The sequence below is a fragment of the Oncorhynchus kisutch genome, linkage group LG5, assembly GCF_002021735.2.
Source record: "Oncorhynchus kisutch isolate 150728-3 linkage group LG5, Okis_V2, whole genome shotgun sequence".
NCBI lineage: Eukaryota > Metazoa > Chordata > Actinopteri > Salmoniformes > Salmonidae > Oncorhynchus > Oncorhynchus kisutch.
Genome location: NC_034178.2, coordinates 6,044,475 through 6,059,646, shown reverse-complemented (window position 1 = coordinate 6,059,646; position 15,172 = coordinate 6,044,475). Strand labels below are relative to the sequence as shown.

The window sequence follows — 15,172 nt, the reverse complement described above, 5'->3', positions numbered from 1 at the left end:
ACGGTTTGTACTGAATGACACGTTTTCCCCAAACAGTACACACGGTTCTTCAACAGCCATTTATTACAGTACTGTTTGTTTAATTAAACCACAGATTATCAGTTATATTGTCAAGATACTCAAGTGGCCACTAACAATGAAAATAAATGTCTTCAAAAGTAGAAGGTATTCGGGAGGAGGCCAGATCAGGTGGGGGACCATTCTAGCCAATGAGAGGACAGATGGGGTGGCAGCGTAGCCTAGTGATTAGAGCATTGGATTAGTAACCAAAAGGTTGCAAGATTGAATCCCTGAGCTGACAAGGTACAAATCTGTCATTCTGCCCCTTGAACAAGGCAGTTAACCCACTGTTCCTAGGCAGTCATTGTAAATAAGAATTTGTTCTTAATGGACTTGCCTAGTTAAAGGTTAAAAAAATAAGCATGTGAACAACAGGCACAGCCGATTAGTTTTTTTCTAAAAATCGCTGGGATGTCACGTGTCCTACTTATAACAGTACACTCGTAACACCCGAGGACCTAAGCATTTCGAAACTGTTATTAGATCAAGCCATTACATTGTGTTAATGAAATTCGACACTCATTGCTGGAGAAGACAGATTTTGGGCCCAGCTTTGCCTCTTCCTCTCTGTACTGAGCGCACCCAGAATTGGGCTGCCTGTGTAAGCCCAGCCTTTTAGTAGTAAATCTGTAGTCATTCTTACTCCAGCCATTACTGTATTCTTATAGATGGCACAGTATATAAGAGTATAATCCAAATGTCTTACCAGTCAAAACAGAGGGATCACTAAACGACCAGTGTTGTTGGGGCTCCTTGATTTTTATTACAAAATATTGATTTCCCACAATTAACAGTACATATTTAGCCAAAACAAAGAATGGAAACAGCCAGCGGTTGGTAATGGATGACTAAGTGTTTACTCCAGAACAGACCACCGCGGAGAAAACAGGAGTTAACTACAGCAGGGGTGGCCAATCTGACCCTAGGCTTTGTTCCAGTCAATCACTGATTCAACAAGCCCATTAATCATCATCTTCATTAGACCGACTAGATGAAATTGGTGTGTTGCTAGAACAAAACCCTGCACCCACAGACCTTTTGTGGATAAGATTGGCCACCCTGAACTACAACATTCTAGTCATATGCCTGCTGCCTTTCAAGGCACTGTTACAATCAATTTGAGTGATCACGGAACTCCCAGTGCCGTCTGTCGCTGATACGTCCCCACCAGTCCCCACCCACACATCCCCAACTCCACATCACGCTCACAAGGATGCAACGTTCTGAATGTTGCAGGTAAATTGTAGAGATATGAATCCCTATTTTACTACATGACAGAACTAATGTCTTTCACATTAAATAAAATGTAGCTCCAGTCCTCTTTGTATTGTCATTAGGAGATTGAATCGGGTCGATTGGCCAAAACCATCTTTCCCTGAGTTTGACACAGGCCATGGACAACTGAAGTCTAAAGCACAGAAACAGAAGGCATAGAACAGGACAAAAACTCATCTCATAATGAGATGATCTGCTATTTATCAGTGTGGTTTAACTCCTAAGCCCAAACCTCTACCCACAGACCCACAGACAGTTGTTTAAGAAGGTGTCCTAATCAGTGCAAAAACAGATGGATCAAAAATATTAGGGGGGGGGACTGTTGGAAATGTCAGATTTTTTACAGACCCACACACACCCATATTATCCACTAACAGTCACCCCATATCATCTCCACCCAGCACCCCTTCCCTATCCCGTATCCTCGCCACTCTCACAACAGGGAAAATACAAAATAAATGGAGATTGAATGGTTATTGGTTTGCAGTCCGTCTATCAATGCTGTTCCAAAGGAGAACAGCATTGTCGAACATGGTTCCATCTTTTGTTGCTGCTACAACCACATCTTCCATCAACTGGTCTCACAACTCTATACGTGTATCATCTGGGAGAGACAGAGAGCGGGATTAGTTAACTGTATAGGTTTGCCAATCAGTGTTATGTTATGTATGTCTGTACCTGGCTTGTCCTTCTGTGTGGTATGGTTCTCTGCTCCTCTCTCCTGGACTCTGTTCTGCAGGCGTTTGATCTCCTGGTCGTAGTCGCTCCACTCTGCTACGATACGAACAGCTGCCTGCAACTTGGGCTCCTTGGTCTGGGGGTTGTTACACTGGAGGTAGGGTTAAACATTTTAGTTTCACCTTCCAAATAAACACAGTGTGTAAAAACACAGAAGTGACTAGAATCTGCACACACTTCGTACCAGATCGATAGTCTTGGCCTTTTTCTTAGAGTTGTCGTCACACCAAGTCTCACACCAGAGCCACTCCTGAGGCAGAGACTTGATAGGCACCTGGTGGATCATATTATTAGGCAGATCCTGGAGACAGAGAATAGGACAATATTAGAAATATAAATACAGAGTTGGAGGATATTTAACGTCACAAAGGTTGTTTGGGAATATCAAAAATCTGAATGTTATACACCCATATTCACTTTTAATACACACACACACCTGGTCGAGGTTGGACAGGCTGTTGGGGTCTTGACTCAGGCCTTGGTACTGTCCTCTCAGTCTGTCTCCTGCTGCTATCTTACGGAACTTCTTCAGATCGACCACATACAGAGCACTGGAGAGACAGAGGGTTACACACACGTCAGTATGTGTACACACACACTTCTACCACACACACTCAGTTACCTGATGTGATATTTGCGTCCAGCGAGGTGACTCGCCCAGTAGCCCGACTTCCAGAAGCGGAAGCCGTCCATCTCTCTCCGGCTCTCACAGAACGGTGTGTAGCCATACGGCGCTCCTTCAAGGTCAAAGTCACGGAGCTCCTTCAGGTCGGTACGCACTATCTGTAGGAGGAGAGAGGAAAGAGAGTTCTCAGGTTTACACAAATCAGAGACATGGACATTGAGTGTGTGTGCACGTGTGTGTGTGTGTGTACCTGATCTGCGTCCACGAATAAGAACTTGTCGACGGACAGAGGGAACAGGACATCCAGGAAGAGGATCTTGTAACCCCAGATAATCCTCTGTTTCTCGGTCTGCTGGTGTAACCACCGCGGCCACTTATACTGGACTAGTTCATACTGGAAACCATACTGCTCTGCCATGTACGGGATAAACTCCTGTGGGAATAACATTTATTCTGGACTGAACTCAATGAACACTCAATATTGGAAACCCTATTCATACCGCCACACTCAAAGTAAACTCCTAGAGTAGTATATATTTATATTTTATACTTAACTACCTTAAATGCCGGGGACAGGTAGTTTTTGAGGAACCAGAACTTGACTGGTGTTTTGGTGTTCTTTAGAACAGACAACATCATGATCCTAAGAGAGAACAAATTGTGGGATTACAACAGACAAACACTTGGAAAAACCACACACACACACACACACACACACACGTGTACCTGAGGAAACGTTCGTAGAGGTGTCCAGAAGCCACAGAGAAGATGTTGATGACATCATCCTTCTCCTGTTTACTCTCCTCAGTCTTCACACCTCCTGTAAACCCTCTGGGGAGAGAAAGACAGGGAGAGAATAAACACCATCAGATTCAGCAGAGATCAAATAGGTATGAAACAGTAGATGTAAAGGGTGGAGCTGGATGCTTAGTGAGAGATACCTGGTGAGTGACTCCCAGAAGCCTGAGTCATTCTCCTGGGTTCCATCACTCAACAGCTCCTCACTGAACTTCTCTGGCCTCTTCTGGACCTGATCAACAACAACAACACCTGACCAATACATTACTTAGCAATGGACTTATTGATCAATTCGAATACAACCTAAGCTTTATTGGGACCTGACAGCAACCAACAACATGAAAGCTGTACTCTACAGCTGGTGTCAGAGCAGTACCTTGACTTTGATGATCCGGCTCTTGAAGTTGTTCAGCACCACGATGAGGTCATCAGCGTCTGCTGGAGAGTCTGTTCCATCATGACTGGAAGAGAGAATGTGAGGTCAGAGAGAGGAACAAGAGGGTGTGCAGTGTGCAGGCTTTCGTTCCAGCCCAGCACTAACACGCCTGGTTCCACTAGTCATGTGCTAAACTGAAGACGGCGTGATATGTCGAGATGTGATCTTCCGTACCTGTAGATCTTGTAGATTTCGTCAGACCGTCCTTTCCTCAGCTTCAGGATCCAGGCTCCTGGGTTAGCCTTCAACTGGAAATAACCCTGAGGACGACGACAACACAACGCCCTCGTTCAACCACAACAACGGAGAATAGAAAGGTGTCTGCCTATCAACAGAGGTTAGGGTTAGAGGTCAGGGGTGACTCACCAGGTTGGCCATGACGATGGTGTCGACGATGACAGGGTCGGAGGGGGTTCCTAGGGTGAACTGGAGTCCTCTGGGGGGCTGACCTGTACTCACGTCAAAACAGTGACCCTCCAGCAGCAGATGTTCCAACTCGTATTCTGCTGCTACTATACTGTCCACCTAGACAGGGAGAATAGAGAACCATTATTAAACCTTGAAAAAAATTACTTAGACAAATACCAGAATACTCCGTCCACAGTCACTACACTCTCCAGCTGAAGAGGTGAAGGACAACATTAGCCAAGGTAACCGTGCTATAAATAACACAATCCTAAAAACAAAACAGCACAGAAAACACACCTCTTCCAGGTAGATATTGTCCAGGTCATATCTAGTGCGTACAGACTCCACCATCCAGCTCTCAGGGGTGTTGAGGTTGAGTGTGAAGAGGGGAGTTTGAGGCATGTCCAGGAACTTCGCCAGGGGACCAGGGGAGAAACTACCGTCAGTCTGGAACAACACCTCAGGCTCCAACACATACCGGTAGAAACTGGGAGAAGAGGAGGGTTTAGAGAAACACAGGAAAAACCCTCAGGTACTACCAGGGACCTCTAAGGGTAAGGAAACTAAGACAACAGAAACGAGGTCCCAGCAGTTAAAACAGGATGACCTGCATGTAGCTGGGGTCTTGCTCACCTTTTGAGAGGCAGGTCTGAGAGTTTGGACTGGCAGTTCATAAACACGCGCAGGTTCACATTAACCAGCTTCTTCAACACCTGGTAGAGAGAGAAACATGGAGAGACAGATGGCTGTGAGACAGGAGTTCTGTCACTCCAAATACAATTATTTGAAGCAGTACGAACCAATAGGAGCGGAGCTAGTTTCTGGGCGTCCCTGGTTACGGGGTCTACCACGGCAACCATGTCAAAGTAGACGTCTCCCTCTGTGGGCCGGATCTTTACAGCACTGTGGACCAATCATAGACCAGACAGAGGTAAGCAGAAAGTATATAGGCAATGAATAAAAACATGAAGTAAAACGTTTGATTAGTTCCAGTACCTGTATTGGTCATCAGCAAAGGCATGTTCTATCCTGGCCTCTCCTTTGGGCTGAGAGGAGAGCAGAGAGTCAATCTTCATCACCAGGTCACTGGCCCTGTCCTCCTCCACCCCAAACTGCTGGACCTTGCTTTTGATTCGCTCTCCCGAGGTCTTCAAAATGATACTCTCCAATAGGAGGAAGTCATCTTGGTTAAAGACCTCCCCATCCTCTAGCGGACCGATGATCTGTCGGCAGAGAGAGAAAAACGCCATTGTGACACTTCAATCACAGTAGGAAGCGTGCTAGTGTGTGTGTGTTGCCCACTCACCCGTCCGTTGCTGATGACTGCTCTCTGTCCTTTCCCCAGCTTGAGAACGTCTCGGCAGTAGACAGTGTGAGACAGCAGGAAGTCAAACTTAGGACCTTCAAACGCACTCTTAAACAAGGCAACGTCCATACCCTGGAGAGATGGAGAAATAAATTATTGTTTGCAGTGTAGGACAGTACAGTAAAGGGTGAGACAGAACGGTGTATAACGTGTGTGTAAACTCTACCCCGACAGTGAACTGTGTGACCTCGGCCCCAGTCTCCAGTGCCTTAGCGGTCTCTTCTTTAGCCAGCTTGGTGATGTAGTTTTTAGCGTTGTTAGCTGTCTGGGTCTGCATGGCGGCCCATATCGCCCTGGCAACACGACTGTTCTCCTCGGATGGGCTGTCGCTAGGGTTGTTGATCAGGCCCAATCGCACGTTGTTACTGGTTTTCTGTTGAAGGCAGATTTAGGAGAATCTGTCAGATGGTAGGTTTTTTTTGTGTGTGGATTTTTTGGATCGTGTTACAGTGACATCATGTGTGCTCGTATCAGTGTGACATCATCATACCATGTGTCTGATGGCATCGTATAATAGCTGGCGCCCGGAAGGTTGGTCAAAATCTCCCGCAACCCAGAACGTGACTGGACGGATGTAGCCATCATCTAGAGAGAGAGAGTTCAAGAGGAGGAGATGAGAGTAAAAGGGTCACAGACCTTAATCCTGAAATGTACGAGGTTTGATGTTGCAGTGCGATCTCAATTCTTAGTCTTTGAGCAAGACTCTCTCTCTCTAAGGCAGTTGGCAGAAACAAACACATCCAAGCATGTCATCTCACAGAGATGCAAGATGGTGAGATAATGGTTGATGAGAAGTAAGATATGGTGAATTCACAGAACTATGGCTCGTCATACTGTCTGTTGAGAGAGAAAGAGAGGAAGTGCAGGAAACTAAATAAGGGTTACCATGGTGGTCTTTGGGGGCCATCCCTGACGAACAAAAACACAGAGGAGAAAGAACAGAATAGATAGACAAGAGATTTAGGGCTGAAACATTTAGCTCAATAAGATGAAGCTCTGCATGTGTAGCTGTGTGCGTGTGTGTGTGTATATGTATATATCTATCTTACCCTTCTTGGTCATGTAGTTCATGCTGTTAGCCACAGCAGTGCTCTTCTCTCTGCTGTCCAGGAACAGAAAGCGAGCGTACTGGTCTATGAAATGGTTATCTGTCAGGAAAGAGAGAGGTGGTTAAGATGGTTCCGTCTGTGTCTGTGTGTGTGTGTGTGTGTGTGTGTGTAAAACTCACTAGTATTAGATAGGTCCAGGTACGTCCTGGCAGTCGACAGGATTCGAGGGTTGATACGAGGGACAACGTTGGGTTGGGTCATGATAAAATCCACCACATCTTGATCAGTGGCCAGCTCACCCTAGGAAGACACAACAAGAGAAGGTCAGTGTGTGTGTGTGTCTCTGTCTCTCTGTCCGTCCGTCCGTCCGTCCGTCCGTCCGTCCGTCCGTCTGTCTAACTCACCATGTAGACAGCCCGTTGGTAGAAGCTGGTAGTCTCCAGTATTTTGTTCATGGTGACAGTTTCTAGCTCCTCTGGGTCTAGCTGTTCTCGCTGGTACGGCATTCCATTGTACATCACCACTGGCAACGGACCTACACCCGTCTGCATGTAGTAACCACGCCCTTCCTGGAGGCGGAGATAGATAGGAAGACGGTACATGAAAAACATACCGTTCTGTCAAGAAATATCACGACACATAAAAGCAGAACCATACCTTCCGGTTGTCGTCGTAGGTAGAGTCTGGTCCAAGAATGCTGCCGACCTCCACATAGGGAAACTTCTTCTCCAACACCTTGACGACATCACCTACACTTAGCTTACCACCGCTAGGCACACGGTTAAACATCTAGAGAGAGGAGATTCAAATAGAGCATTTCCATCTTGATTGGTCAGGCTGATGTTCCAGATTGCTGGGATTGGTCAAAAGACTCATCAATGATTCTCATTGGTCAGACCGACTCACCGAGATGATGGTGTCGAAGGCGGCGGGAGCGTCCAGCTCTTCTGTGATGTAGTTAAAGGCCCGGAGCAGAGCCACACCTGCATCCTCCATACCATCGATCTCATCAACATCAGACACCACAAACACCAGTCCAATCCTACAACACACACAGCAGGGTTATTAGGGATGGACCTCACGATGCTCTCACGACACCTAGGTGCTGATACGCTATGATTCTACATGTATTGCGATTCTCACGATTCTATATGTATTGCGATTCTCACGATTCTACATGTATTGCGATTCTCACGATTCTACATGTATTGTGATTCTCACGATTCTACATGTATTGTGATTCGATACTGTGATTTTATTGCGATTGGATGTTCCAGACATATTGCTCACCATATGTCTGCTGCAGGGAGACGAGAGACAAGAGCCATGAGAAAACCAAATCAAAGTGCTGAAAACAAATTGGCTCTCAATGTAAAAAGATTGAGAACGAGCTATGAAGGAAAAATACAGGAGTTATAATATTGTGATATTGTCAAAAAGATGCAATACGTCAAAGATTATACCCCGATATGTAACTGTATCGACCCCCCTCCCCCCAGTAAGGGTTATACACAGGTACTCACATCCACATAGACTATACAGTAGAATTGGAACCAACATGGTCTACGGTGGCGGCAGGTAGCCTAGTGTTGGGCCAGTAACCGAAAGGTTGCTAAATCGAATCACTGAGCTGACAAGGTAAAAATCTGTCATTCTGTCATTGTTCCTAGGCAGTCAATGTAAATAAGAATTTGTTCTTAATTGACTTGCCTTGCTAAATAAAAGGTTAATAAAACATTTTTTTTAATTCACTAGAAACACACACCCCCTACCTGAGTGGGATGTTATTGCTGTAGAACATCTCAGCAACATTCAACAGCTCAGCAGAACTCTCATGGGTCGGGTCCAGAATCACCACCTAAAACACAAGACATCATTGCTTTTTGCTGTCAGTTCCAAAAATGTTTGGTGTCGCGGTCTGACACACGTATCATGTACTCACGAGGTTGTGAAAGTTTTTCCGGATCTGTCGTACGACTCCGGGGAAGGTTGGTCTGAGGAGCTCCTGGACGCTGTAGGGCCATGAGCCGTACCTGCTGTCTGTCTCCAGGTTATTAATCCACTGAGGAGAGAGAGATTATCATCAAAATTATATACGTTTTATTAACGGCTTGATTGTATACTGAACAAAAATATAAAAACGCAACATGCAACAATTTTACTGAGTTACAGTTCATATAAGGAAATCAGTCAATTGAAATTAATTCATTAGGCTCTAATCTATGGATTGCACATGACTGGGCAGGAGACCAGCTATGGGTGAGCCTGGGAGGGCATAGGGGGAGCCTGGCCCAGCCAATCAGAATGAGTTTTTCCACACAAAAGGACTTTTTTTACAGACAGAAATACTTGTCAGTTTCACCAGCTGTCTGGGTGGCTGGTCTCAGACGATCCCACAGGTGAAGGCGGCGGATGTGGAGGTCCTGGGCTGGCGTGGTTACACGTGGTCTGTGGTTGTGAGGCAGGTTGGACATACTGCCAAATTCTCTAAAACAACGTTGGAGGCGGCGTATGGTAGAGAAACTAACATTACATTTTCTGGCAACAGCTCTGGTGGAAATTCCTGCAGTCAGCATGCCAGTTGCCTGCTCCCTCAAAACTTGAGACATCTGTGGCATTGTGTTGTAGGACAAAACTGCACATTTTAGTGGCCTATTGTCTCCAGCACAAGGTGCACCTGTGTAATGATCATGCTGTTTAATCCGCTTCTTGACATGCCACACCTGTCAAGGTGGATAGATTATCTTGGCAAAGGAAAAATGCTCACTAACAGGGATGTAAACAGATTTGTGCACAACATTTGAGAGAAATAAACTTTGTGGGTATGGAACATTTCTGGGATCTTTTATTTCAGCTCATGAAACAGGACACCAACACTTTACATGTAGCGTTCATATTTTTGTTCAGTATATATACGGATGACATAGTTGGATGGTTAGGGTTAAATAAAGGGGTAGGTGTGTCTTACGTTGACAGCAGGATTGCGGATGTCCACAGCGTAGTCCGAGTCAGAAGGCTGTACGTTGAGTTTGAGGATGTCGTGGATGAAGGGAGTCTCGATAAGGAGAGAACGCAGACCTTCCATCACCCTGGCCTCACTACGGAGAACCTCAAACACACTGGAAACACACACACACATACAGTCAATGTGTGTCCCTGAAGATGTATGTATGTATGTATGTATGTATGTATGTATGTATGTGTGTGTGTGTGTGTGTGTACCTGAAGATGTCCTGTGTGTCCAGGTCTATGTGTAGTCCGTTGATGAAGAGAGCAGAGTCTCCAGGCTGCAATCCCAGAGTTCCCTTAAAGAACTGGAGAGAGAGAAGAAGAGCGGTACGGTCATTACATGTTAATGGGTAGTAGAGTGAGACAGGGAAGGAGAGCTATGGATGACTGAGCTCTTACCTTCTGGTTCTCTTCCATCTCTTTACGTATCTCAGAGCTGACCACTGTTTTAGTGATGGACCTGAGAAGGGGAGAGAAACCACCAGAATCACACACTACACAGAGATATCAAAAAATATGTTTGTGTTCGTGTGTGTGTGTGTGTACCTAGCCTTGGTAGGGAAGTTCTGACTGAGGTCTCTCATGACGTTCAGGGCATCTGAAGATGGAGCAGCCAGGATCCGAGCTGCAGTCTGGAAACTCAGATCTGACACACGAAGAGATAAAAAATGAAATATAGTGGGGGAAAAAAGGAGATGATTACTGTAGTTACAGTTGTCTTGATGCAGGAGAAGAGAGGCAAAGAAAAAATAAAGTCCCGCCCACCTTGCATCTGCCAGACTTTAAGGGGAGCCATCTCATTGGTGCTCTCCACCAGGTGTTTCCTGAGCTCCTTCAGCTGCTCCTTCAACTCAGGGTACAGAGTCCTGGAGAGGGAGAGGAGAGGTACAGAGAGGAAAATGAGAGGGAAGAAGAGAGGGAAAGAAGTTTCTCCACCCATAACGCTCCAAAGCAGAGTGGGTTTGTGGAATAGCATTTCATTTTGGTAGGTTGGTTACTTCAGTTTTCCAAAGAGGAATCCCTGGACCTCATCCACTGGGTCATTCTCCCCCATCAGTGTAGCATTCACTTCCGCTCCCTGGACCTGTGTATCGTCCTTAGCCTTGTATTCCTGGTTCTTGATGGCCAGCTCCACTCCATAACCAGACAAATACACTCTACGACTGCTGGGAGACTGGCAATGAGAGAAAGAGGAAAAGATGAACACGAAATGCTGTTGGAATTATGTTTCCCATCATGTGTATTGCGGTGTTTTTCTTACAGCCAGGTAGTGACGAAGCACATAGGTGGCCAATCCCTTGTTGGCTTTGGACAGCATCAGCTGATGGAACATTGTGAATTCCGAACTTCCAATCTCGGCATACAGGATAACAACCGGAATGTCGGGATTTGATCCCGGGAACCTGTGATCGCTTTTGAATAGGTAGGGCTTAGGCCTGGGACAAAGAGGGATGAGATAAGGACTATTTAATGAATTATTATCACTTCAACAGAGGTCTTTATCAATCAAAGTGGATATTCACAGTTTGTGTGTGGGTGTCTCCCAGTGTGTTTGTACCGTTCTGCTGCGGTCTCCATCAGTGCAGTCAGTTTCTCCGTGTCACATGACTTCTCTCCGTGGACATTGAAGAAGGCTGAGCAGCCGGAGGGCGGGGGCTCGTTGGACGCTATCTACAGGAGAGAGAGGTGAGAAACAGTGATGACACACACACAGAGGGAGAGGGTAGTCATCTAGTAGTATTGTAGTAATATTACTTGTTGGAAGGAGTGTACAGTAGCAGAGTAGGCCCTGAGAGAGAGGGAGAAACAGTGATGACACACACACAGAGGGAGAGGGTAGTCATCTAGTAGTATTGTAGTAATATTACTTGTTGGAAGGAGTGTACAGTAGCAGAGTAGGCCCTGAGAGAGAGGGAGAACTTGAGCATGTTGAGTTGGACTGTGCTGAGCAGAGCACTGGCTCTCTTCACGATCAGGTCGTAGTACGCCTGGTCTGTATCTGTAACAGAACAACACTTTAATAGATCTTCCAGAGACCAAGTGCTACATAAATCAACATTATCAGTGGAATAAAACATTAAGGCTACCATCATGTTCCCCTTTGATGTTCTGATTTGCTTCGACGAAATCCCAGAACATCTCCTGACTCTCTTCTGCCAGGAACTCACTGAGAAAAAGAGGGGGTGGGGGGTGAAGAGAAAGAAAGGATGTTTTTTTAATCTTGTGTATGTGTTGAGCATATTGTTACCTGGCCTCCAGCAGCAGAGGGGTAGAGGCCCACTTGGTGGTGAGACTGGTGGTGACACCCTTGGAGTCAGCTCCTCCAGATACCACTGGTAGCAAGGACAGGGACAGGAGCAGGGCACAGTGCTGCCACATCCTGGGGCCTGGAGAGGAGAGGGAGAGTTTAGTTTGGGGAGAGGAGGAAAGGAGAGAAGGATGAGGGAGAGTTTAGTTTGGGGAGAGGAGGAAAAAAGAGAAGGATGAGGGAGAGTTTCGTTTGGGTAGAGGAGGAAAGGAGAGAAGGATGGTTTAGTTTGGAGAGAGGAGGAAAGGAGAGAAGGATGAGGGAGAGGAGGAAAGGAGAGAAGTAGGAGGAAAGAGAACAGGGTCAATGGAGATCTGTATTGTATCAGTGCTGAGACTGAAAGACTGGCAACCATGCAAGTAATGCTGTTGCCTTCCCTGTTTTGTGTGTTTGAGATAGTATAGCTGTATATTTTCTATTATAAACTGGGTGGTTCAAGCCCTGAATGCTGGTTGGCTGACAGTCGTAGAATATTTAAGCAATAAGGCCAGAGGATGTGTGGTATATGGCCATATATCACAAACCCCCGAGGTGCCTTATTACTATTATAAAACGGGTTACCAACGTAATTAAAGCAGTAAAGATAAATGTTTTGTCATATCCGTAGTATACGGTCTGATATACCATGGCTGTCAGACAATTAGCATTCAGGGCTCGAACAGAACCACCCAGTTTGTACACACGACACAGTCCTTAGCCGTGGTATATTGGTCATATATCACAAACGGGCATTATTGGTATTATAAACTGGCTACCAACGTAATGAGAGCAGTAAAGATAAATGTCATACCCATGGTATACGGTTTGATATACCATGTCTGTCAGCATTCAGGGCTAAAACCAAACAGTTTATAATGGCCATATAACACAACCCCTCGGGCGTTATTGCTTAATTCTAATCAGCCCAAAATTAGCTGTGCAGTTAGCACACTTGTCGTGATTGTAAACACTGCGCCACTAATTCTAACCAATTAGAGCGCTCAGCGTGGCTGTTCGAGGGAGAAATATCCAATGAGCATCTTGACAGGTCTTCCGGATTGTTTCAATAAAATCCGATATGGTCAGCTAGCAGGCAACTTAAACCCGAATGGTTAGCTATTCTTTAGCTATTTAAATTACGTGTCAGAAGTTGACACCCTACGTGTTGGTCTTGCTCTGTTTGATGTTTAAGTTAACTTGCTGTCGCTTGCTAGCTATTCGTTAGAATAACTGCAGCCTTCATTGGTTAGCTTGCTTGCACACAGGATAACCTAGCTAGTTAGTTCGCGTCAGAATACCGTGCAAACTTACAAACAATTTGTGGTGCAACCTCTGACCAATAGTAGCTAGTGGTGACACCTTACAGAATGTTTTGCTAACATTAAATGAATGTAAACGTACATACCGAAACCGGCTTGGTAACTTCCCGCATCTGCCATGATCAGAGGAGTAGGTGGGGTCCTGGCAACTTCAATGTAGGTAGATTGCTTTTTTTGCCTGTTAAAAATCTAAGAAAAAGTATTGTCTGTAAGTTTACGTTTCATTTTATTGGATATATGACTACCCCTTGTTGTATGTAATGGAATTATGTTTTATCACATAAATTAATCAAAGCAGTACAAAATAAAACATTTGCTACATTTATCCACGCTTCAAGTTGGCAACTTAGGCGCCATGTTGGCTCAAAAGGGCCAAGATTTCCCGTAGTTTCATCAGCTTATAGAGGTTTCAATGCATTTTGTGGCACTGCAATACTGTTCAATATATCAACAGAGATGTTAGAAATAGTTCCTTCTCCGCATCTAATGTACCAAAACCAAGTCAACTCAACACTCCACGTATTCAGATAACTTCCAATGAATTGCTAGACTTTCCACTTGTATTTTATCATCGGAATCGTTGATTTGTGATTGAATGCCCTTATAGGGTAGGCCGTCATTGTAAATAATAATTAGTTCTTAACTGACTTGCCTAGTTAAATAAATAAAACTAAAGCAATATTATTCCCATGTTCCTATACACCATCTTCTCTCTGGACCATAATTAACTGCATCAGGTGGGTTACTGCAGGGCTGGAATGAAACCCTGCACACCCAGTAGCTCTCCAGACCTGCCACCTGCAGTTGTGGAATGTTTGCTCACGAGTATAATTCATTGGTGGATCCTTCCTGATGACCTTGTTGGAATTATGTTGAATCATTCCTTAACCTATAGTAAGTTGACTACTTCAAAATGGTGAAAGTAATCAAATTAAATCCATTTTTATTCTTCACATGCACCGAATACAACAGGTGTAGACTTTACCATGAAATGCTTTGTTTTCAAGTCCTTCAGTTAAAAAGTTAAAAAGAAAGACAAATGATCAAAAAACTAAATATTAACACTATCAAATAACAATAATGAGACTAAATACAAGGAGTACCACTACTGAGTCAATGTGCAGGGGTATGAGATAGTTGAGGTGATTGATGTAATATGTACATGTAGGTATGGGTGAAAGTGACAAGGCAATCAGGAGAGATAATAAACAGAGCAGCAGCAGCATATGTGAAGAGTGTGAAAGTTTGGTTGTGTGTGTGGCGTCAATATGCATGTGTGTGTGGATGTTTTGTGTGTGTGTGAGCGTATGTAGTCTTGTGTGGGTTTGAGTGTCAGTGTAGTATGTGTGAGTGTGTGGGTAGAGTCAGCGCAAATAAAAAGGGGGTCAATGTAGATTGTCAGGGTAGTCATTTGATTAACTGGTTCAGCAGTCTTATGGCTTGGAGGTAGAAGCTGTTCAGGAGCCTTCTGGTCCCAGACTTTGCACACACACACACACACACACACACACACACACACACACACACACACACACACACACACTCACACACTCACACACTCACACTCACTCTCTCTCTCCATGCTAAAACAGGCTTTTGGGCTCTACAGTGCATCTCTATGGTGCACACATCAGAATCACCTTCATTTGCCAAGTATATTTTCACATATCAGAATTTGACTTAGTAAAGTGCTGCTGCTAGCAATAGAAAAAAATATACAGACAGAATATAGACAAAGACATGTACATAATCTACAGGTTATTGCGACTGCACCAGGCCACCAGCTGTAGGAAGGGTACGTA

General features: G+C 44.9%; 1 protein-coding gene across 4 annotated transcripts; it reads right to left on the bottom strand.

Moving 5' to 3' along the window:
• Positions 1 to 787: 787 nt before the first annotated feature.
• Positions 788 to 13,576, bottom strand: uggt1 (UDP-glucose glycoprotein glucosyltransferase 1). 4 transcript variants are annotated; one of them, XM_031824261.1, is made up of 39 exons: positions 13,457 to 13,576; positions 12,013 to 12,151; positions 11,852 to 11,931; positions 11,633 to 11,763; positions 11,323 to 11,435; positions 11,026 to 11,200; positions 10,763 to 10,938; positions 10,530 to 10,630; positions 10,311 to 10,410; positions 10,164 to 10,224; positions 9,978 to 10,069; positions 9,724 to 9,874; positions 8,698 to 8,817; positions 8,528 to 8,613; positions 7,662 to 7,797; positions 7,413 to 7,544; positions 7,160 to 7,324; positions 6,935 to 7,055; positions 6,756 to 6,854; positions 6,592 to 6,615; positions 6,197 to 6,291; positions 5,873 to 6,079; positions 5,647 to 5,778; positions 5,337 to 5,563; positions 5,141 to 5,243; positions 4,974 to 5,053; positions 4,638 to 4,827; positions 4,299 to 4,457; positions 4,107 to 4,192; positions 3,873 to 3,957; positions 3,640 to 3,728; positions 3,425 to 3,529; positions 3,257 to 3,341; positions 2,949 to 3,131; positions 2,696 to 2,856; positions 2,510 to 2,624; positions 2,258 to 2,374; positions 2,014 to 2,164; positions 788 to 1,939 (listed from the first exon to the last, which is right to left on the bottom strand). In XM_031824261.1, exons 1-39 carry the CDS (start codon positions 13,488 to 13,490, stop codon positions 1,917 to 1,919), a joined length of 4,629 nt encoding a protein of 1,542 aa, XP_031680121.1. In that variant the 5' UTR covers positions 13,491 to 13,576; the 3' UTR covers positions 788 to 1,916. The 4 variants fall into 4 exon arrangements, with proteins under 4 accessions (XP_031680121.1, XP_031680124.1, XP_031680123.1 ...); XM_031824264.1 differs by lacking the exon at positions 13,457 to 13,576 and adding an exon at positions 13,363 to 13,437; XM_031824263.1 differs by lacking the exon at positions 13,457 to 13,576 and adding an exon at positions 12,863 to 12,881.
• Between the last annotated feature and the right edge of the window lie 1,596 nt (positions 13,577 to 15,172).